Genomic DNA, 25,614 nt, shown 5'->3' with positions numbered 1-25,614 from the left:
GAAGGGGTTATAAAGTGATTTTTAAAGAATTCACCATAAGGGCTGATTTATACTCAACGCTCAGAATGCGTACGCGCCCGCATCATGGCTGCCACGCGTTCCCAGCGTTCATTTCACGCGTCCTCTGAGCAGGTCCTCAGAAATTAACGCACGCTGCGCACGAGTTGCAGTACCAGCAAAAAGTCGGGGGGCGCAGTGTGCTAAAAGTCGGAACGTGACGTCATTCTCTGTTTACCATCTACATGTAACAGCAAGCTTCTATGGAGATCCTTTGTGGATCGATGTGTGCGCTTTGCTGTTTGATGAATGGTTCAAAGTGGTGAAGCTAAATGCCGACATACAGATGCATTAATAATAATATAATATCTCGCACTGCCACCTGGTGGATTCCTCCAGATTTACGTAAAGTACGCGCACAAGTATGAACACTACAATACTTGCGTAGCAGGAGCACCCGCTGCAGCATGTGTCGTGTCGCGTGAAGTTAACTCCGGCCTAAGTTTATAACAACTTCTGACATCACGTTTATGTGACTCTGCTGCTGTTTTTTCACTCTATTATCTAACAATTTGCATGGATTGTTTTGATTTCTATTCATTGCACTACTTATGCATTGTGTTTCATAGTGTGTAGAGTATTAATTTTGTTTTGTCAAAGCAAATATTACAGTAAAAGTTAAGGAAATGGAGTGCAACTGCTTAGAACATATTACAAATGAAATAGAACAGTTTATTAAAGTGGGCAAAGATTAAGGTATATTTTAGGAGCTGTATAATTTGATAATATAATAATATAATAATAGCCTAGATGTACTATCATTACGTACTTTTCAGATAAAACCATAAAACTGTGGAAGATCAGTGAACGGAAGAAAATGCCAGAAGGTTACAATCTTAAAGAGGAGGATGGACGGTACAGAGACCCCTCTACAGTCACTACATTACGGGTAAGACAACATATTGGTGAAAAGTACCTTTAGCTAATATTTACCTGTCATTGCAGTAACTTTAACTGGAGATTCATAAGTACATATGACTTAGTTTGTAGTCAAATCTGTATTGGTCATGGTGATTGAAATATGGCAGAGAGAGAGTTTTTATTTTGTAGTTTGTAGACAGTAATTATGACATACTATATTTTTTATTTTCATAATTTATCCAATTAAAATGAATGAGGACTGTTTGGTAAACTGACCTTGGTTAACTGGGACTGATGCTGAACATTTCAGTTTCATATATTGTAATGGGTTTGTGTTGCTGATTTAAACAAAGAAAAATCTTTCAGATTTTTGAGGTTTGATATTGGAATTTCTGTCTGTTGTCTTTTCATTCTTTGACTAGTAAATGCAAAACATTTACTTCTGCTTTGCTAAACGCTAATCCATTCAATAGTGTATTAGACTATGTAGAGAACAAAAGCACAGCTTGGGTGACATCTAGTGGTAATGAGTGTTAGAAATTCAGTTTACTATTTTGTCAAAGATTAATTTTTCCTTCACATTTTCATGGTTGTAGGATTATTTGATAATGTATATTATGTCTAACTAGGAAGGAAGTCCAAAGTTTTGATGAGTTGACATGGAATTACCTTATCTTATAATAGGCCTGCATCAAAGTTATGTATATGGCTGCTACATCTCAGTGATGTCATGATGATCTTGTGAAGTATCGTGGAGCACTGTGGGAAAAAATATGTTTAAGTGGGCATAAGGAGAATTTTCAGGAAAATATTCAGTGAACAAGGAGAAACCATGTAGGCAGTATGTGATTGTTATTACAGTTTTGTGTGGAGTGTTTTTCTATAGCTTTGCTCAATTGGTGAAACCAAACATTTTGCAAATGCTCTTATTCTTAAACAAAAGATTATTGCTAAATAATACAGACTTACCAATGCACAATATACCAAGTTTAAGAAATTATGTGCATGCTAAATCCAACATATGTATGTATTGGGCACTAAAGTCCAAACTCCTTTTAATAAGTCCTTGTTATCCTAGCTTATCCCTTTGGACAATTGGCAATGCTTCATTCACATCAATAAGTGGTTATCAGAATTTTGTGTGGTATTTTTCAGTACATTAAATGAGATTGTTATTTTCTTTTTCTATATTTTAAATACCCTGCTAGTTTAAAAATAAACTTTTCTGTTAATTTAAGAAGGAGTTTTTCATGTAGGCATGTTTACACTGCATAATTAAGCTATTTTGTCTTTTGTTTATGTAATTGAACAGAATTTCTAAATTAAAAAAATATTTATATTACCATGTCTTTTTTAATAAAAAGTGTGGCTGCTACCGTGATTCACCGTGACTTTCTGCCGCATCTTCCATTGTATAGGTAACCAAGTCTTTGCAGACTTATTTAAATTTTTCTCTACAACAAGCCAAACTCAGTACCCCAGACTGACAAAACAAAAACAGGATTTTAGATTTTTTTTGCAAATCTGTATCAAAAGATGTACTGTATTAAGGATGATGTTTTTTTAGTCAGTACTACTTTTTACTGTGTTGTCTAAAATATCCCCAATAATTACCCTACAAGCTTTTAATTATCCTGATGTACTGTATTAATGTTTTTTTGGATGAGTTCATTCTATTTTTATATTGTTCACTTGTCTTTTCAGGTGCCTGTGTTTCGGCCAATGGACCTCATGGTTGAAGCAAGCCCAAGGAGAGTTTTTGCCAATGCTCATACATACCACATCAACTCTATTTCAGTCAACAGTGATTTCGAAACCTACCTGTCTGCTGACGACTTGCGCATAAATCTGTGGCACCTGGAGATCACAGATCGCAGCTTTAGTATCCAATTTTGTTAAGACATTTGTCATTTTCTCCATGTTATATATTGGAGAAATTTAATTCTAGTCTAGAAAGACTTGGTTGTGGGGGAGGGGGAGACTATATTGAGAAGAGTTTCATTGTTAAATGTGTATGAGTTTTTAAATTCCAGATAATTCATAATGCATTGACCTGTTTATTATTTTGGCTTCTGTCCTTTTTTATTTGTAATTTATTTTATGTAGACTATTGATATAAGAAGGTAAGAAGGACATTTTGAGGGAGTTTGCTTCATGCAGTTATGTGAACTTCGGATATTGCTATGAATTTTAAAAATGGTGGTGCTCTTTAAAAATGCATAGTAAAATATATGATATCCAAATTTCATGTTTTATCGTTAATTGCATTTGTTGTGTTGTTAGAGCAGTGAAAGGTAACCTTTTTTGAGTTGCGGCACACTAAGTCTAAAAATTTTCTTTTGTGGCGCACCTGAGGGACTGCCCATAAATAAAGTCGTGACGACACAATCTATGGACAATCGCCAATTAAAACAGTTAATTTTACAAGTTTGAAAGACATTTTATTAATAAAGGAATCAAAGGATAAATCTCTAATTAATATGAATGTTGAGATTGTTTTTCAGCACATATGAGATCGATGCGAGGATCAATTTTCGAAAGACAGATGCGCATTTCTTTGTCGATCATTTGAAGTCTCTCGCGTTTCTTAGACTTCATTTCTGTAAATGTTCTTTTATCTGTTTTTCCAACATAAAATATTTTTTTTAAACATTATCTTTTTAATCAACCAAAAGTTAAAAAACACTAGCAATTTTAAATATTTTACAAAAGTTTTCACGGCGCCCCTAGAAAATTCCACGGCGCACCGGTTGCCCAACAATGTTTTAGAGTTTGCAAATTAAGCTTGTGTCTTTGTTTTCTTTTTGTGTTTTTCTCCAGCATTTTACAGATGTGTAAATTAGGTAAATTATTAGTTCAAAAATTGCCTTGTGAGAGTGAAGGCCTTGCAGCGCCTCTACACTGTTTTTTTTTCTTTTCTACAACTGTTGCTTTTTGGGTATGCTCCTACCCTCTATGACCATGAGGACATTTCAGGGGTTAGAATGATATTTGTGAAGTAATACTGATGTCAGAGTATTTTCTTATTTGTAACCTAGATATATCAATATTGTTTTAAAAAATTACAAGAAATTTAATTTCATTACATTATATCATGCACAATCAAAAAGACAATTTAGGAATCTTTGTGAAATGAGAATATACTCGGTAATAAATCTCAAGGGTAGGAATCAAGCTCATCCCCACTGATGGGCATTTACTTATGGATGCATCCCAAAGGTATCATATGATTTTTAAGGATGCACATCCAAATCCATACATACAAATTCATATACAGTATTCCACATGTTTTGCGTACAGTATGATAGAGAAATGCACTTTACCAAACCTTGAAGTGTTTGTAAATGTTATGCAGAGTGAGAAGCAGGGTTTTATTAAAAGGAATAATTGACCCAAAAACAGTTTTTTGTAAATCTGCACATCCTTACATTGTTTGTAGTGATGGCTGTGTAAAGCTTTTATTTAATGTTATTTTTATGTAGAATGAATGTCACAAAATCCCTGATACAGTGACCTATGGAGTCCCAGCTTAAACAACAGCATATCAAAACGTCTATGAATTAAATGTCTGATTACTTGTGTTACATAATCCAAACATCAAATATCCAGTTATATTTTTGTTACACCCCAAACAAATGTAATTTGGCTAAAATATTACTAAACTAAACCATTTCTGGAAAATGCCCTTGTGCATAAGAAGAAATATGGGATTGAGATTTAGAGTTGGTGACCCTCCTCTTTTCCATTGTTGCACCAGTGATTTGGCCTTCTACGTAATGAATCCCCTTGGATATACACAACTACGTGGCATACTTTCCACTTGATAATGTTTTCACATGCTTTTCTTTGACTTTTAATCTCAAATTGTACAACTCTCTTCAACTGAACACACACACACACGTACCTGAATGAGTAAAAAGCTAGAAAATTTAAAAGAAAAGTTATGACTTGGCTGTCGCAGTCACAGCGAGACATTATGCAGGCATATTACTGTTGGTATAAAGGAACCCCAGTAGTATTTCTTGTGCTGAATATTTCGTTGACTGAAAGTACTCAATATTAGTGTGTCAGAGAGATGATGTATAGCATTATTAATAATAGCACTCAGTTTTTTTTAACCCCCAATTCTCTTCTTTGCTACTACCTCCAGGTGTTCCAGAGTGTGTCCTATAACTGAGTTTGCCCTTTTAATTAGCTTGTTTATTCAGTGGGCCTCTCTTGAAGTGATGTTACCAGCCCAGCAAACCACAGCGTAGAAAATTGCACTGGCCATCATAATTAGTATGAACCACCTCTACATCCACACCCTGAATAGTGACTGGAGATAGAGGCTCTTTGGTACCTGAAAGTCTATAACCAATTCCTTGGTTTTGCTAATGTTAAGTCTCCATCTGACTTCTATACTCCATCTTTTCCCTTTATTAATACACCCCATATGTGCTTAATAATCTGAGAATTCCTGCAAGTGACATGACCTAGTGTTATATTTATAATCAGAGGTACAGTATACAGGGTGAAGAGAAAAGAAGACAGGACTAGTCCTTGTGGTGCTCCAGTGTTGCTCACATCTACAGTGGTGTGAAAAACTATTTGCCCCCTTACTGATTTCTTATTCTTTTGCATGTTTGTCACACAAAATGTTTCTAATCATCAAACACATTTAACCATTAGTCAAATATAACACAAGTAAACACAAAATGCAGTTTTTAAATGATGGTTTTATTATTTAGGGGGAAAAAAAATCCAAACCTACATGGCCCTGTGTGAAAAAGTAATTGCCCCCTTGTTAAAAAATAACCTAACTGTGGTGTATCACACCGGAGTTCAATTTCCGTAGCCACCCCCAGGCCTGATTACTGCCACACCTGTTTCAATCAAGAAATCACTTAAATAGGATCTGCCTGACACAGAGAAGTAGACCAAAAGCACCTCAAAAGCTAGACATCATGCCAAGATCCAAAGAAATTCAGGAACAAATGAGAACAGAAGTAATTGAGATCTATCAGTCTGGTAAAGGTTATAAAGCCATTTCTAAAGCTTTGGGACTCCAGCGAACCACAGTGAGAGCCATTATCCACAAATGGCAAAAACATGGAACAGTGGTGAACCTTCCCAGGAGTGGTAGGCCGACCAAAATTACCCCAAGAGCGCAGAGACGACTCATCTCAGGCCTCACTTGCCTCAATTAAGGTCAGTGTTCATGACTCCACCATAAGAAAGAGACTGGGCAAAAACGGCCTGCATGGCAGATTTCCAAGATGCAAACCACTGTTAAGCAAAAAGAACATTAGGGCTCGTCTCAATTTTGCTAAGAAACATCTCAATGATTGTCAAGACTTTTGGGAAAATACCTTGTGGACTGATGAGACAAAAGTTGAACTTTTGGAAGGCAAATGTCCGTTACATCTGGCATAAAAGGAACACAGCATTTCAGAAAAAGAACATCATACCAACAGTAAAATATGGTGGTGGTATTGTGATGGTCTGGGGTTGTTTTGCTGCTTCAGGACCTGGAAGGCTTGCTGTGATAGATGGAACCATGAATTCTACTGTCTACCAAAAAATCCTGAAAGAGAATGTCCGGCCATCTGTTCGTCAACTCAAGCTGAAGCGATCTTGGGTGCTGCAACAGGACAATGACCCAAAACACACCAGCAAATCCACCTCTGAATGGCTGAAGAAAACCAAAATGAAGACTTTGGAGTGGCCTAGTAAAGTCCTGACCTGAATCCAATTGAGATGCTATGGCATGACCTTAAAAAGGCGGTTCGTGCTAGAAAACCCTCAAATAAAGCTGAATTACAACAATTCTGCAAAGATGAGTGGGCCAAAATCCCTCCAGACTGCTGTAAAAGACTCATTGCAAGTTACCGCAAACGCTTGATTGCGGTTATTGCTGCTAAGGGTGGCCCAACCAGTTATTAGGTTCAGGGGGCAATTACTTTTTCACACAGGGCCATGTAGGTTTGGATTTTTTTTTCTCCCTAAATAATAAAAACCCATCATTTAAAAACTGCATTTTGTTTACTTGTGTTATATTTGACTAATGGTTAAATGTGTTTGATGATCAGAAACATTTTGTGTGACAAACATGCAAAAGAATAAGAAATCAGGAAGGGGGCAATTAGTTTTTCACACCACTGTATATCAGAAATAGGGTCATTGAGTCTCAAACTGCAGTCTACCTGACAAATAGTCAGTTAACCATTACACCATAGGTTCATCCACCTGCTTATCTCTGAGTTCACTCATTACTAGGAATGGCTGGGTAGTATTGCAGGCACAGAAGTCAAAAAGCATAATCCACACATTGCTGCCAGATTTGTCCAGGTAAGAATATGCCTTGTGGAAAAGATAGATGTTTGCTTCCTCCACACCAATCTTTGTCCAAAAGACAAACTGCATTGGATCCTGGTGGTCTACTACCACAAAAGGAATACTGTAAATATGGAGTGGCACAACAAGATTCAAGACTAATTATTCTCTATTGTCAACATAAGAGATCCTAAAGATGCATTTGAACTATATTCTTGACTGTGGACTTCTTTGCTACACACATTTAAAATAAAAATTGTTTAATATGTTGTTAGTCATTTTTCTTTGTAGTGTTAATCCTTGGTTTTAATTTTTTAACTAGTGGTTAGAAAGTGTACAAAATACATTGAGAAAATATATATTTATACTAGTTTGCCTTCTAGACATTAGCAGTCATAATGAGTAATCTGCATTTTTGCTTCATTGTGTTCTCATACACTAATCAGCCTTATGTACTATGCAAATTAGTTTAATACTAATCAACTTATGATCAGACTTTGATTTTGTATATTGTTTCTGCATTATGGAAATGATCCTTGACTATAGTACTAATCAGATATTGTTGACATCAAGCCTGCCAATATGGAGGACCTAACAGAGGTGATAACAGCTGCAGAATTTCATCCTAACCATTGCAACACATTTGTGTACAGTAGCAGCAAAGGTACAATCCGATTGTGTGATATGCGAGCTGCTGCACTGTGTGATAAACACTCTAAATGTAAGTACAGAGAGTTTACCTGATAATGATTTGATTGATGTAACTGGGTTATATATATATATATATATATATATATATATATATATATATATATACACGCATATACACACACAGAGCTTTGCATCAGTCATGATTATGCATGATCAGTGTAGGGGCCTTTGCCTTTATTTAGACAGTAAATATTAAGTGTCAAATCACAAGTCTTGATTTTTTTTTTTTTTTTAATTTTCATCCATGTATAGTCAAAAATCTGACTTTTTCTTTAGAGCCAAAGGACTGTTGAATCGAAGTACAGAAAGGTTTGTCTGTGGCTTCACTAATCCTTAAATATTTTTTTTTTCTCAGAGCACAATTGACAATAATCACTTTTCTGTTTAATACTTTGTTGGTGGTTCAATACTGCCTTCTTTATATTTATCAACATTAATAATTCCTTTTAAATTTGATTCCATTTTATATGAGCTATGTTTGTGCAGTTGAGTTTGGGAAAGATTTTGTTTTGAAGTAATGTTAAAATCACATTCAAGGAGCAGTTTACTATTTGGCTAAAACGTTTGGTGTTTATATAAAGGTAAATGCATATTCGTATTATATTGTAAATTCATTTGCACCACTTAAAATAACATACAGTAAAAGTTTGTTAATGTTCATTCTCGATGACAAACCAGATGAGCAAGGAAATACATTTTACCTTTTATAATTTTTTTGTTTGTACAGTGTTTGAAGAGCCAGAGGATCCTAGTAATAGATCATTTTTCTCAGAAATCATCTCCTCAATTTCTGATGTCAAATTTAGTCATAATGGGCGCTATATGATGACAAGGGACTACCTGTCTGTGAAAATTTGGGACCTGAATATGGAGACGAGACCAGTGGAGACTTATCAGGTGAGAATTGTGTTTTGTCGATATGGATTTTATTTCTGGAACAAATTCTTTAGACAACAATTAAGTTTACTAATTCAGCTGCTGAAGTTATTATTGCCAGGTTATATTAATAGCATTTTTAAAATTTAATATGTTTCACTTTTTTCCTCAAAACATAAAACATTACAACAACAATATTTATTTATATAGCACATTTTCATACCAATGATGTATCTACAGGATAAAGAAAGAGGAAAATAAAGACAAAATGTAAGAATGAAATTAGGCAATTCCAATTAACATAAAATAAAAGTAAGGTCCAATGGCCAAGGAGGACAGAAAAAAAAAATCCAGACATTTGGAGAAAAACACAAAATCTGCAGGGGTTCCAGGCCACAAGACCGCCCAGCCTCCTCTAAGCCTTCTACCTAACATAAATTATCTCTGTCAGTCCTCATGGTTTTTAGGCTTCACATGGAAGAATTTGTTGATGATGGTCATGTGGACCTCTGGCTTTCAGTCATCAACGTAGGGACAGCACAGTGCTTTGATCAGGTGGTGGTGGGGCAGATCGCCACCACAGAAAGCCGTAAAAAGAACAGCAGAGAAAGTAGGGGTTAGTACAGATTTTGGAGCCACGAAAAAAAAAGAAAATTAAATGCATATACAGAATATCGGGGTTAAACTAAAATGAAGCTGTGTGAAAGCCATGCTAAAATAATGAATTTTTAGCGGTTTTTTTTTAAGTGCTCCACCATATTAGCCTGTCGAATTTCTGTTGGTAAGGTATTCCAGATTTTAGGTGAATAAGAGCAGAAGGCTGCCTCACCACTTCTTTTAAGTTTAGCTCTTGTAATTATATGCAGACACTCATTTGAAGATCTAAGGTTACGATTTGGAGAGTAAGGTGAAAGGCATTCTGAAATATAGGATAGCGCGAGATTATTTAAGGCTTTGTAAACCATAAGCAGAATTTTAAATTTGATTCTAAATGGCACAGATAACCAGTGTATTGACATCAAAACTGGATAGATGTGCTCAGATTTTCTTTTCCTAGTTAAGATTTTAGCAGCTGCATTCTGTACTAGTTGCAATCAATTGATGTCTTTTAATGGGTAGTCCTGAAAGTAGTGTGTTACAGTAGTCTAGCTGACTGAAAACATAAGCATGAACTAATTTCTCAGCATCTTGCAAATTTATAAGAGATTTAACTTTTGCTATATTTCTTTAGTGAAAAATGCTGTCCTAGTAATCTCATTAATATGTGATTTTAAAATTTAGATCAGAGTCAGTAATTACCCCTAAATTCTGTACCTCTGTCTTGGCTTTTAAGGCTAATGGATCAAGTTTATTTCTAACACCCTCATTATATCAATTTTAGCCAATCAGTAAAATTTCTGTTTTCTCCTTATTTAGTTTGAGAAAATCACTTCTAATCCATTCAGAAACACAAGTAAGACGTGTTACTGAACCAAGAGAGTAATTACAAAATCCAATGTGTGCCCTGCTTGCTGTGTTGGCTGACTAAAGTGCTTACTCAAATCAAGAGTCCAGGAGGTTCGTGATTTTGCCTTCGGGTCATAATTATAATTCACACTAAGTCTGAGAATTTCTCAAAGAAAAACGCATTATATCTAGGAGGACTATACATGGATAATACTAGAGACAGAAAAACTCCTTGAATAACAATGACAAGATACTCAAAGGACTTGACTATACCAAAGCCGACATCTTTGCACTTTAACTGGCTCGAGTAAAATATTTGCTAAACCGCTGCCTTTCTTGCCTTGGCGATCCGCATGAGTAAAGTTGTAATTCGGAGGTGCAGATTCAATTAAAACAGTCGCACCATTAGATCTAAGCAACATTTCACTTAATACAATAAAATCGATTTTCCTATCACTAATAAGATCGTTGATGGAAATATGTCTTGTTGGTTAATGCTCTAACATTTAATAAGGCCATATTTAATGTCTTGGAAGAGCAGAGCTGAATTGGAGGAGCATTATGGGTAATCGAGATGGAAATTAAGTTATTCGTATTAGCGCCGCTTTGTGTGTATTTTTTATATAATCTATGGTCTGTTTTTATAGTTTTACTAAATTGCTCATCTAGAGGTGAAATGGTAATTTAAATTTTTTGCATTTATGCCGCACTGTCTAGATTTTTTACATGAATTGAGGTTAGTTATTAGAGTATTGATGTAGTGCACTTTTGTGGAAGATTTTGCTACCGAATTGTCATGTCCTAGCAAGGCATCATGGAAAGAAAGAGTTAGGAGTAAAAATACAAAGCCAAGAGATACAAATTACCTTAGAGATGTTTTCGGAGAGGACCTGGAACCTGAATCTGTTAGGATGGAAACCATCAAGCTTGAAGAAAGAAGAGGTCCCAGTTGTCCATGAACCTGATGTGTTGTCCCTTGCAGAAGCCTTTTAACCATATGTTTAATGCCAGCAGATGTCTGTAGTACTCATTTGATCTTCTAACCAGAGGTAAGGGAGCCGCGATGAAGATTCTTGCAGCCAGGGTCCTCTCCTTCGTGGCTTAAATAAGTGCTGTGAAGTCCGCCCTGAGAATCTCCGACTGTCGATATCTCATGTTGTTTACCCCTGAGTGTATTACAGTGGATCCCACTGCCCTGTTCTTGTGCCTCTTGAAGACTGTCGGCCCTCTTCTCATAACATCTTGAACCCGAGCACTGGGAAAACAAGAAACAAAAGATTTCTGTTTAGGGCAAGAAATATTTAGGTCTCGTATGTTTGAATCTCCAATCACAAATACATTACCCGTGGTTGAAGGCAAAATGGGGGAGTGGAGAGGGTTGAGCCGATTCTGGGTGGAGATGCCTGCCTGGGCCGATGGAGGTGATCTAGCCTTAAACCCCCACCTGCATAGCTGAAGTAGGCCGAGTTCCTCATCGTTGACGTCGTCACTCCGATGAGGTGTGGGGTAAAACTCACTTGGCCTTGAAAGTGAGCAGCACAGCATGGAGTCAAAGTTACTAAAATGTGATTTGCTGTGACAATTTCAGATATCAGGGAGGATTCTTTCAGTAGATGAGCCTTCAGTTCCCTCAGGTGCCTGGGTCTGGACAGGACTTAATGGATCTGGTTATCGAGGGCCTGAAGTTCTTCAACAACACACTCCATCTCACAATCAGCCATTCTCTGCTTCCATTTCCACTTTGTGTCTTAGGGAAGAAAGAGAGAGAGAAAAGTGAGTGAGGCAGTGGCATGGGCTGCAAGACAAATCAGTTTAAAATTAGTCAAATTAACTGTTTTTTTTCCATTGATGCAGATATTATGACGTTAATCTGTGTTCAGTCCTATTATTTGTAAACATTTGTGTGTTACAGAACACTTTCATCTGTTTTTTGATTTATCATATTCAATTATACTTGTCTTCTTATTCCAAAAGCAGAATTTTTATTCTTGTTTAATGAACAATAATTAATAAATATCATTTTAAGATCATACTAAGGATCATATTATGGATTACAGTAATAAGTAATAGTGATAGCACAGTATATATTTTTTCAAGTGGAAGTTTGGTCAGTTTTATATAATTGTACATTTATTGACCCTGAAAAAAAAAAACAGTTCTGTCCAAATGTGATGTTAATTTTTTCTGAATTTTAAAGAATATGCCTCACTAGTTGGGATAGTTTGATCAGAAATTAAAAATCTGCCTGTATAGTTTAGTATAAGCTTTTCTTTCATATTTGTGATTCAGTCAAATGCTGAAAAGATGTTTTGATTTTATATGTCATATTTTGTTGGACTACTGTAGACAATGTAGGTTATGCTAGATGTTGTTCACAACATCCAGCAGCTTAGGCAGCTTTCTCCTTGATACTGTTTCTAGATTGTTTATGAAAGAGACAGCTTTTCTTTTTTTTTTTTATTACAATCCACACAAAGCAATCAAGTTTTTACAAAGAGAAAAATTAAGTTAAGAACAGATCGATCCCCACCCCTGAGAGAGAGAGCAAGCCAAACAGCGTTAAATTTAAGGCTTGTAAATATACCTAAATTAATAAATTCTCTGTGCTTTATGAACTTATTTTAAAATATTACTGATTAGATCCTGCCATGTTTTGAAAAAAGTCTGTACGGATCCTCTAACTGAGTATTTGATTTTTTCCAATTTCAAATAATATAACACATCGGTTTCCCACTGACTTAAAAGAGGAGAGTTTGGGTTCTTCCAGTTTATCAGAATAAGTCTGCGTGCCAAAGTGTAGTGAATGCAATCACAATTTGTTTGTCTTTCTCCACTTTAAACCCATCTGGAAGAACACCAAACACAGCTGATAATAGGTTAGGAGGGATTGTGAGTCCAAGGCTGTCTGAAGGTAATTAAAAATGTTTGTCCAGAATAATGTTAATTTGGTGCAGGACCAGAACATGTGACCTAGTGAGGCTGGGACTTGGTTGCAACGTTCGCAGGTTGGATCATGCCCTAGAAACATTTTGGAGAGTTTTAGTCGAGACAGATGTGCTCGATATATAATTTTGAGTTGTATAATTGTATGCTTTGCGCATATGGAGCTCGAGTGAATTCTCTGCATTGCTACTTTCCACTCCTTTTCTGATATATTAATTGAGAGATCTTTTCCCAGTGTCCTCTTGGATCTTTGAAAGGAGGGATTGTAAAATGATTTTATATATTGTAGAGATGGAGTCTAAGTCCTTGAGATTGAACAATATTTTTTACAGCATGGATGAGGGTGCAAGATGAGGAAAATCTGGAAGGTTCTGTTTAACAAAGTTCCTGATTTGAAGATAGTGAAAGAAATGTGTAGCTGGAATGTTAAATTTGGAATGTAATTGTTCATAGGATGCAAAGACGTTGTCTATATAAAGATCTCTAAGCAAGTTAATTCCAAATTTTTCCAGATATTAAAACTGCATATGTTTGTGAAGGTTGAAAGAGGTGGTTCTCTTGCAGGGTGCCACAGATAGAAGCTTCTCCGTCTTAAAATGCTTTCTACATTGGTTCCAGATTCTAAGTGAGTGGAGCACAATTGGGTTATTAGTATATTGCCGATAACGTGTGTTTATTGGAGCACAGAGCAAGGAATACAAAGAAGTACTGCAGGATTTTACTTCTATTGTGGTCCAAGCCTGTGTATGTTCTTCTATTTGTGTCCAGGTTCTTATCGCCTGTATATTTGCTGCCCAGTAATAAAACTGGAAGTTAGGTAGAGCCATGCCGCCTTCTGCCTTTTGTCTTTGTAGGTCGCTCTTTTGATGCGTGGATGTTTTGAATTCCAAATAAATGAGGTTATTGTTGAATCTAATTGCTTAAAAATGATTTATTAATGTATATTGGGATGTTTTGAAATAAAAAGGAGCTTAGGAAGAATATTCATCTTAACAGTGTTAATTCTTCCAGCTAGTGTGAGATGAAGGGTTGACCATCTATGCAAGTCTTGTTTAATTTTTTCCATGCAGACGGTTAAATTTTGTTGATATAGAGCTTTATGTTTACTTGTGATGTTTACCCTAGGTATTTAAACTGTTCTGCAATGATAAAAGGTAGGGTATCTAATCTAATATTATATGCTTGAGAATTCACTGGAAAGAGTACACTCTTATTCAGATTAATTCTGAGACCAGAGATCTTTTGAAATTCTGTGAGTGCTGCTAAGACTGCAGGCACAGAATTTTCTGGGTCTGATATATACAGTACCATGTCATCTGCATATAATGAGATTTTCTGTTCTAATCCCCTTTATCTGATCAGTATTTCGACAATGTATTGCCAGTGGTTCAATGGCAATGCAAACAGCAGCGGTGACAAGGGCATCCTTGTCTAGTGCCACGTTCTAGTTTAAAGTAGTCTGAGCAAATGTTGTTGATGCAAACTAAAGCTTCTGGGTTAGTATACAGTAATTTAATCCATGCACAAATGTTGGGCCAAACCCAAACTTCTCCAATGTAGTAAAAGGTATTTCCATTCAATCATGTCGAATGCTTTTCTGCATCCAATGATAATAATATTTCTGGGGTGTTTGATTTAGTTGGTGAGTATATTACATTAAACAGGGTCGAAGATTTGAAGATAAGTGCGGCCCCTAATAAATCCAGTTTGGTCTTGTGATATTACGAGGGAGCACTTTCTCCATCCTTCTGGCTATGATTTTAGAGAGTATTTTAACGTCGTTATTCAGAAGCGATTGGTCTGTATGATGCACATTGTAATAAGTCCTTATTTTGTTTTGGAAAGACAGTGATTAGTGCTTGGCGAAAGGTTTGTGGAAGAGATTGGTTATCTCTGGCTTCTGTAAATGTTGCTAATAGGAGGGAGCTAGCTGAGCGGAGAATTTCTTGTAAAATTCTGCAGGGTAGCCATCAGGGCCTGCTGCTTTCCACCTTGGAGTGACTTTATAGCATCTAGTAATTCTGATAATGCCAGAGGTTTATCAAGTTCCTCCACACTAAAGCGTCTATTTGTGGTATCTGTAATGTATCCAGAAATGCATTAGATTGTGTATTGTCTTCTTTAAACTCAGTAGTATATAGGGATTTATAGTAGTCTCTGAAAGTGTGCATTATATTTTTGTGTTCGATGATTTTATCTCCGTTAGTGTAGTGATTACGAGATTGCGTTGCACTTCTTGCTTGTGAATTTGTTGAGCTAAAAGCTTATTAGCTTTCTCCCATGTTCATAGTAATGATGTCTGGATTTGTAAATTAGTTGTTCAGTTTCTTTAGTTGTCAAGAGGTTTAATTCTGAATGTAGAGCCTGCCTCCTCCTATGTAGAGTCTCGCTTGGTAGTCTGGCATGTTCTTCATCTATTTTAATAATTTCGCTTTTTATCTCTGCTACTTTCTTGGCCTTGGATTTATTTCTGTGGGAAAGATATGAGATAATCTGTCCTCTTAAGAAGGCCTTAAGAGTTTCCCAGAGTATTCCTGCAGAGATCTCGGGGATGTATTTGTCTCTAGAAAGAATTTGATTTGTTTGGATATAAATTCAGTACAATTCTCAGCTCAGCTAATAGAAGCGGGTTGAGGCCATCTGCGGGTGAGTGTATGGGGCTTAGTAATTTTAGCTCCAAGATCATAGGTGCATGGTCAGAAATAACAATAGCATCGTATTTGCAAGATTTAATCTTAGGCAAGAAGTTATTGTCTATAAAGAAGTAATCAATCCTTGAGTAGCAATGATGTACTGGTGAGTAGAAAGAATATGTTCTTGAATTTGGGTTTAAAAACCTCCAGGGGTCTGATAAGTTGTGATCAGTTATAAACTTTGTAATTATTTTGCAGTGTTAGATGCGTTCCCCCTGTGGAGGAAGTCCTATCTAAAAGTGGATTTAGAACACAATTAAAGTCCCCAGCCATTATAACTTTATGAGTGTTCAGATTGGGAATGGATGCAAATAAATTTTGTATAAATTCCTTATCATCAACATTAGGTGCATAAACATTTATCAAAATCATTTTACAGTTAGATAAGTCTCCCATGACCATTACATATCTCCCTTCAGGATCCAATACTACATCTGATGCTACAAATGGTACTGTTCTATGTATGAGAATTCCCACACCTCTAGTTTTCTTTGTAAAACTAGAATGGAACATTTGGCCAGTCCAGTCTTTTGCAGCGGAACTGATCCTTGCTTAGTAAGTGGGTTTCCTGTAAAAATACTATTTTAGCATTTAGACCTGTTAGGTGAGAGAGTACTTTCTTTCTCTTTAATTCGTGATTCAGGCCTTTAACATTCCAGCTTACAAGGTTAACTGCCCCATCATGGAGACACTGATTCTGAGTTTTTGATGTCATTTATAGTCTTATTATAATTATAAAGATTGAGAGGATAGATTAGGTATAGATCAGGCCTGCTCTCTTTCTCTCCCCCCACCCTCCCTTTTTGCCTCCCCAAGTGAGGCTAAAACCCACTTCACACAGTCCCAGTCCTCTGACATACCCAGAGACAGAGTACGTCCAAAGCAAAACAAGCTCCAATGCAGCGGTGCTTTAGGGTTAAAAGATAGAGATATCTCTAAAAAAAAGGAGTTTTGCACTTAAAATATATTTTTCAACAATTTTAGTGCATTAAGATGATACACCCAGATAATAAAACCCGGGGATGGTGTTAAAATGTGTCCAGAAGAAGCATAACAAGTCTTAATTCAGTAATAGCAATAACAGTAAACCAAGGGTATGATATTGAACAGTCTCGTTTAGGGTAGAGATGAAATAATTAGAAAAGAAAAAGAGAAAAAAAAAGAATAATTAAGCACAATAAAACATAAACCGATAGCGCCCTGGTATTACTAAGTAATAATGAGAATATATTAGAATATATGCTGATAAAAACCAGTATTTTAAAATGAATAGATCAGACAAAAGATTATTAATCTTTGCTTTATCATTAACTGCCATAACTCACTATTATGTATCAGAATAGTCCCGGGATCAGCTTTCTTAATTCCTTTTCTGCTTCTTCCTTGCTAGCGAAGACATAGAATTGACCCTGCCATTCCACTTTCAGTTTTGCCGGATACAGGAGGCTGTATTTGACACTGGCTTGCCATAGCCACTGTTTAATATTATAAAAGGCTGCCGTTTAGTAGCTGTTGCTAGAGAGAAGTCAGGAAGATACTGAATGTGGTTATTTTCATATATAATATCTTCCTTGTTTCTGAGGAGTGCCATCACCTCTAGCTTAAATGGTAATCGTTCAAAACGAACTATAAAAGATCTTTGTCAGGGTCTGATGGTGTTTGATCCGCATACGCGGTAAGCCGCTGCTATCTCAAATTCTGCTTTAAAGTCGTCCCCGATTATTTTAGAAAAAAGTTCTGCTGCGAATTTCACAGGGTATGAACTTTCTCGATTCTCCACCAGACCTTCAATTCTGACATTATACCTTCTACTCCCATCTAAAGCAGCCAGTCTGTCTCCAAGTTTTTCTCGAGTTTTTGCATTCGGAACTGACATTTACTGCTCTTTCCTCGGCACTGGCAGCTAAATGTTCGGCCATTTCAATCCGATTCGTGAATGTCTCCTTGAAATCCTCCAATTGATCAGTAAGCATGCTCAGTTTAACTGAATTTTCCTGAATGCGCTCTTCAATTTTACCCAGCACCTGTCGAAGCTCAAGTTGCACCTCTTGACGCAGCCTTTCATTTGCCTGTTGGAATTCCTGTCACAGCCATTCATTGGCCTGTTTCATCTCCTGTTTCAATTCCTGTTTCAGTCTCTCAAGTGCCTTTGCCGTTGCTTTCTCATTAGCCTTCTCACTTTTCTTTATTTCTTGCGTGAGCTCAGCGAGCAACACCTTCAGTCCAGATAAATTGTGCTTTTTTGTACTGTAGATGAAGCAGCAGACTTTGCTGTAGCCGGTGTCCCTGCTGCTCCAGGCTCGCGTAATTGAAGCCGCAGACTTCACGGCCCTTTCCAGTTTCAGGTAATCTTCTCCAATCAGCGAGCTATCCAGATCTGCACTCACGATCGCACCTTCGCTCCCCTTTTCGCTCTCAGCCGGCGACGATGTAGCAGACCGTGGTCCTGAGGAGTCTGTGCTTTCGCTCATCTGATCGAGGTCTGTCTCTGAAAGGCCGTATCTTGAACTGGGGCTTGCTGATCGCAGCTTGGATGTAGCTTTAGTTTTCGATTCTTTCGAACCCCCCTTCTTGTTGGCCATGTTTTATATGTGCTTACATATACTGTAGCAGTCCCTCTCGGGTTGAATAAATACTGGATATCTCAGGATAATAAGCAAATAATATGAAAAATAACACCACTGCTAGCGGAGCTCCACTTCAGAAGTCCATCTCTCGCATCGGACGATACCAAAAAAGGAGACAGCTTTTCTTATTAACATTTTGAGTATTTTGTAAGACTAAAATGATTATTTGATATTGTTGACAATAAAAATTCGAACAAAAACCTGCAGCCGATGTGGCCGTAAACGTAAAAAGGTTCATATTACAAACAGAATTCAATCTTCTGACTTAAAAAAAAACAGAATAATTGATATTTAATTTGCACCATTTTTATTATGGGCACAAAGACAAGAAACTATAGATGGAGCATAATTTAGTAAGCATAAAATAGCTAATATATTTAAGGCATATTACGTCTTTGTACACATCACAGTGTAATTAATTAGAAGACAAGATTAACAAATTTGTCAAAAATGTTAGACCTGTCACAGACTGATGCACTGCTTATAGAAGAACTTGACAAACCACTGAGGGGCTACAAAATTCAAGCTGCTATAACTTTCTTAAAAGACAGAAAAGGCATGGGTCCAGATGGTTAACAGCAAAACTTTATAAAAAGCTGTTTCTTAAACTATCCCCATTAGTACTAGCTGTTTTAAGGAAACCAGAAGATCATATGCTTCCATATACTTTATGCTTATAGTTGCTTTTCCAAAGAAGAATAAAGGTCTTCCAAAATGTGCTCTAAATATGTCGGGGTGCTGGCAAAAGTTTTAACAAACATAATTGAGATAGTGCACTCTGTAATATTATCATGGGATCAAACTGAACTAATTAAAGGCACATATCTATTTTCAAATGTTCAACAATCGTTTGATGCATTCAGTATCTGAGCTATCAGAAGTTTTGATACAGTCTTGCTGTATTTATCAAATTGGGTTGAGATCTAACAATTGTGTTGGCATTGGGTTCATTTATTTAAGGAAATTACTTCAGATTAAAACAGAACCTGTACACTGTCACCAATGCTGTTTGGAATTGCTTTTAAACTGCTTCCAAATGCATCAATTGGATAGCAAGAGAGTTATTAGTGTAGGATTGGAACAAAAGTGTATCCCTCCAAGTAAATGATAATGTTCTGTTCCTTAAATCAACCAAATTCATCATTGCCAAGTGCTATGCCACACAATGAAGAAATGGCAAGCCATCAGGGCAAAGACTGAGAGCAGGACCAGGAGATGTATCTTAAGTCTTTTAACATGTAAGGTTAAAACTGGGAAACCCGTAAATTTAAAGAATCTAACCAGAATGTTATTCAAAACTGAATTCAAAAGATGAAGTGAAAATCAATATCCTAAATCTATGATAGTTTTTTGTTTCTTTGTCTTTTTTGCTCTTAGAAGTATTGACTTCTAAATTGTTCCAGTGATACCAACATACACAGAATCTTTTGAAGAAATGCTGCTTGGCAATGGTATGTCACAATGTGGCAACGGCGAGCATTAATAGTGAGAGACATATGGCATTAACAATACCAGGTGATAAATAAATCATTAAGTTAAAATGAAATTAAATAACGATCATTCTAAAATTTTTGTGCAGTTGAAAACCTTAGTAATTGTAAAAGAGGAACCAGGAAAAAATGTACAGTAATCCCCTGCCTAACGCGGAAGTTATGTTCCAAACCCATCAACGATAGGTGAAAATCCGCAATATCAAAAGACCACATAAATAATTTAAAAAAAAATTTTTTTTTTTTTTTTATAGTTTTAAGCCTTAAAATACCTCTCCCACACGCTTTAAACACATGTAAACTTATTAAAACACACTTTGTAAACACATACTGTATGATGTCGGGCTAAGGATATGAGTAACATCTCTTTATTATAAAAAAACATCTTGCCAGGGAGACCAGGTAGACGAGGCTTGATCTTCTCAGAAGACAATTTGACATCCCGCGAGAGACATTTTAACGTTGCGCAAGACAAGGCAGTGAGACAGAAGGACAGCTGCTGTACAGGCTTTTAAATGATCGACGTGCAGAGTGACAAGCAGAACAGGCACCTTGTCAGAAGCAGCACAAAGCCAGTATCTGATCCGTCCGCTTCTCCTTAGTGTGCGTTTAGCTCCCCCCCTTCACAACGCAAGTGGGAGAGACACGAAGTGGCAGGAGAACAGCGCACCCCTGGGGGATTTGAGCGAAGTGATCGCGACCAGATCATCTTGGAGTGACACTTTGACAACACGCAAGACTAGACATTACAACCTTAGGAAGCAAAACCCATGAGACAGTGACTTTTGCACATCACGCCCTACTTACAATTTAAAACAAGTTCACTGACATCTAACCTAGCAGATGCTGGAATGCTTTTGGCAGACAAACTTCAGGTGCTCCCAGCTCTTATAACAATGACAAGCAGAACACAGAACACCTGGGGCAGGAAATAAAGTAAAAATATTGTTTTTACAAAGTTTTAAAGTAAAAATGAAAATAATGCATATGTAACAATTCCCATGAAAATAACAATCTCTTTAAATTGTTTATCTGGTAAACCAAACCCGGGGGTGGGCGAGCAAAGCAAGCAGGGGGCAGAGCCCCCTAGTAATAATAATAAATGTGTGATGTTGTGGGGGCGCAATAGCTGAACCGCGATATAGTGGGGGATGTACCTATGTTTTAAAAAAAATAAAAATAAGTAACACAGACCTTACTGATGTACTAGACGTAGTTTACAAAATCTCTGTTTTTTTTATACATTTAGTATTAAGTTTATTGTTACTCAGTGTTTGTAAGACACAACTACATTACTACAGCCTTTAAACCAAAACTTTAAAAAGTTAGAGTGCTAAAAAGTACACCATTTACTCTGGCAGTGGTAATGAAATGTTTTGTCTGCATGTTTTAAAGATCAGAAAGAGGGATTGGATTACCACAGAGTAAACAAATATTCATATATTTACATGGAGAGACTGATGAGGTTATTGAAATAGCACAACTAACAAGACATGCCATATGATAGTACTGATGATGCTGACAGTTTGTCTCAACTAGATGGTTTGGCATTGAGTAAATAATAACCTTTTCAAGAGGGTTTATTGCTAGTAGAAGATAGGTAAACACCTATAAACTTTTTATTTGTATTTACTCACACATATACATCTGTATTTTTGTAAATACTATACACAAGTGCCATTCAGGGGATACTGTGCAAAGGAGAGTGAAGGGTGATGATGGATAGTGAGCTTTAAGGGATCATGCTTTAAACCAGTGGTTCAGTACAGTATGCACAAGAGAGTGGTTGGTCTTTTTGATAAACCTATTTATTGCTACACCAGCCCATACATAATTCTAATATAGTATTGTACATTTTATTGACATTGCTAACTCAAATTGTTATATTGTTCACATTGAGATCTTTAAAGCAAAGGTGTCAGAGCCAGTGAAACATGATAACTTGGTTGAGGACTTAGCAGCTTATGTGGGGTGTCTCTGCAGGTTCCTCCCACACATGCACACTCCATTCAGGTATGTGTTTGGAGCTTCAACAATCAATGGTCCCTGTAGAAAGGCCACCGCTGGTTAAAGGAAATGTGTGAACTGCAACCTGGAAACTCCTCGCCAATGCAAGGAATGTAATGTGCTACTTGTCTTATTCTGGACAGGAACTGTTTTGAGCAGTGAAGTGTAAAATATTTTCAGATTTCCTGATACACTATAAGAAATATAATTAATTTTGTTTTGAGTGAAAAATATTGAGTGATGTTTAAAACTTACTGAATGCATGTCTTTGCAATTTTGTTTTCTCAAAACTGTTGGATCTCACAATGTTTTTTATTTTTTTCAGTGGATAACTGAAAATCTTAAAGGTGTTTGTCCAATTTTTGGCAATTTATACCACTTTTTATGGAACTATAATTTAAACACAGATTTCCTGGTCATTTTTGAAAAGTAAACTTGTGCTGAGGAAATGATATACAACACTTAAGAGTAAAATTCCAATTTCATGCAATAAACAGGCAGACTTCTAAAAATCTGCAAAACACTAAAAATGATTTAGACTTCAGAGGAATGAAGAAGCCATGTATTGAAAGGATGACACTGTAAACATCAAACGCAGAGGATATCATGGCACTACCTAATACATTCTGAATATTAGTAATTTGAGATAGTAATCTGGGACAATTACAGTGGTGTGCAATAGTATTCAGTCCCTTTGAAAGTCATTATTTCCTGTGTGACAAAAGTTTTGTACTCCTTTTTTATCCATTCAGCATTTTAATGTGAACTCTTAGCTGTAACAAAACATTTCCAAAGTCAAAATAAACCATTTTCTGTAGATATTTCTCTGAAGAAGAAAAACTCAAAGGTTAGTATTTAAACCCTACAAATTAATATTTTGTTGAGCTTCAATAACAGCCTTAATTCTTTTGGGGTAAGTATGTACCGGTTTTACACATTGTTCAGGAGTGATTCTTCACCCTTTTCTTGGCAGAATTTATATAGATCTTGTAGGCTGGCGGGATGGCACCTCTGGACAGCAGTTTTCAAATAGTGCCAGAGATTCTCAATAGAGTTAAGAACAGGGCTTTGACTTGGCTATTCCAAAACATACATCTTTATTCACCTTTCTGTTTTTGAGCTATTCCACTGTTGCTTTGGCCTTATGCTTAGAGACATTGTCATGTTGAAAGAAACTTCTCTCGAGCTATAGGTTCATAGCAGACTAGAACAAGTTCTTCTACAATATCATGCGTTTGTTGTGTGTATTTGCTTCTGTTTAACTCTGACAAGATTCCCAGTCCTAGTGCACAAAAAGCATTCCCATAGGATGATGCTGCCACCTCCATATTTCATCGTAGGTATGGTGTTTCTTGAGGCATGGGCAGTGTTAGTTTTATACCACATGTGCTTCTTTGAAGTCTGGTCAGAAAGTTCAATTTAGGTCTCATCTGACCCTAAAACCTTGTGCATTTCATTGGTTTTTCTCACACCAGCAGAATGCCCATTTGTCTTCATTTTTACAATGATTATCCAACAAACACTATGACCCTTACAAATAACGCTTTTTATCTCCAGATAGATATGAAATGATTTATTCAATGATAAGCGTAACAGTTCTTTGGATAGTGACAGTGGGATAGATAAAGGTGATAACAGCATACTGTATTCGATGAAAGTACTTCTGAATCTTTGTAGTGAGAAACAGTACATTTGTTCATTGGTCTCCAAATTTCAATGCAGACAATGCAGAGGTTTTAAATAATCCCTTACAGTATTTACAGTGTGATCATAACTGACACCCTGTTAGATATAATTGTGACTGACACAAATAGACTTGCACAGGAACTGATACAGCACTGCACATTGGAACCCAATTGCAAGCTGAATACAGTGATGTCAGCCATGCCAAGTTGGTTTTTTTTTTGGCATGTATATTTTAAGGCATAATTCAAAAGCCTTAAGCTGAAATGTTTTCAAAAAATATCAGTGAAATGCTGTATTTGTAATGTGAAGTGACTATTGCAGCATATATGCCAAATGTAAAGCTGGTGTGCACTCACAAACATAGTCTTGCTTCCTTAGTTTTATTGAACATTAACTATCCTGGCTTTTTTAACGCAGCTGGAAATATCTAATTTTCTTAAAAAATAAAATAAATAGATAATATGCACACTGCAGGCATATTTCTTCTAATGTTGGATTAGCTGAATTTAAACATGGCCTTATACAATTTATACTTAATAATGCAAATTAGCAGAATTGCTGTCATGATAAAATCAGTACATTGTGTCAGAGAGAGCCAGGATTAAAATGGGTGCATCAAGTGGAGCAGAAATAAGAGAACATGTACTTTCATGTAAATACTGTGAGGCAGAGGTTGTCCAGGCTGAGTGGACATCACTCAGATTGCTCATCAAAAGACCAACAAGTTTGCAGACATGTCTTATAGTAGTTTGCATGAGGTCATCTTAACATAAGAGCCTTACTGTACAGATTTCATGAGTGTTTAGTTGAGATCATGCTGCTGCTACCCATGTGAGTTGCACAATGTGAATAAGGCTTCTCTGCACCTAACACCATTAAATTAAAACTGTACAAGTCACCTATTGCCTCAGAATTTGAAGATTTGTTTAGGATCATCACAGAAGGCCCTTCGCTTGAACAGTACAGTACCAAGCCTGGTGTTTGGCACTGGCTTACCTCAGACAAGAGGAAGAGGAGTATATGTGATAGTATAATGACACTAATATTTTGTTTGTCAGTTATTCATGTACTGGCCCACAATCTATTGAGTAGACAGTCAGTTTGAATTGTATATAGTTCTAAAAGACAATTTGGCTCCTAAATATTTCATTTTAGATGACTGTTTCTCCCAAATATACATATTGCTTAGTGTGGAGCACTGATTAATGTCAAAGTGCACACTGCTAGCCGATCTCTGGAAAGGGTCATGACTATTAATATCTCGGTCAACAAGTGGAATTTGACTGTTTGTAACATGCATACGTTCTTCATTCATCCGTGCGATATTAACCCCAGAGTTGTACATTGGATATGTGTTTCCAGATTAAAATAATTAAAGTATATCATAGACTGAATTCCATTTGTGAATTATGTTATGCAAGTCCTGCCTCACTAGGTTATATGTTTTTGGACTGTTCTAAAATAAATCTCTTATGGGTAAAGTTGGTTGCTTATTCCTTATTCCCTTAGAGTACTGTCTCAGGCAATATGTTGTCTTAGGCTGGGTTTATATTTCATGTGATGCATGCTCCAGCGGATGCTACTGCTATACAAGTGGTGTACTGTTTATACTTTTTTACATACTTTATGTAAATCTGGAAGATTCCACCAGGTGACAATGTTGAGATATCATCACAGTGAGAAAATGTTCGGCTTCCCTGTGTTGTAAATTGCCTGAGAAATCTATTAAATTCCGAGGACACCTTGCCACGATATCTCTGAAAAGGATGTTTAATGATTACATCCATCAATCCAGAGATGCGCCTATTCCAGCAAGCATCAGATGCGAAACAGAAACAAAATCCCTGGTCGGGGCATCAGCTCATCGCAAGGTGAACACAAGCATACACATACACTAGCGTC

General features: G+C 36.5%; 1 protein-coding gene across 2 annotated transcripts in view; it reads left to right on the top strand.

The window, feature by feature from the left end:
- LOC120539532 (serine/threonine-protein phosphatase 2A 55 kDa regulatory subunit B alpha isoform) overlaps positions 1 to 25,614 on the top strand; it is a 158,946-nt gene that overhangs the window by 110,855 nt on the left and 22,477 nt on the right. For both annotated transcript variants that reach the window (XM_039769680.1, XM_039769682.1), the window contains exons 5-8: positions 834 to 946; positions 2,623 to 2,800; positions 7,790 to 7,954; positions 8,672 to 8,841. In XM_039769680.1, the coding sequence (XP_039625614.1) occupies positions 834 to 946; positions 2,623 to 2,800; positions 7,790 to 7,954; positions 8,672 to 8,841 (626 nt within the window). The remainder of the gene's footprint in view (positions 1 to 833; positions 947 to 2,622; positions 2,801 to 7,789; positions 7,955 to 8,671; positions 8,842 to 25,614) is intronic.

This window comes from Polypterus senegalus, chromosome 11, assembly GCF_016835505.1.
Source record: "Polypterus senegalus isolate Bchr_013 chromosome 11, ASM1683550v1, whole genome shotgun sequence".
NCBI lineage: Eukaryota > Metazoa > Chordata > Cladistia > Polypteriformes > Polypteridae > Polypterus > Polypterus senegalus.
The sequence above is the reverse complement of the archived record's forward strand: the minus strand, read 5'-3'. Positions and strand labels throughout refer to the sequence as shown.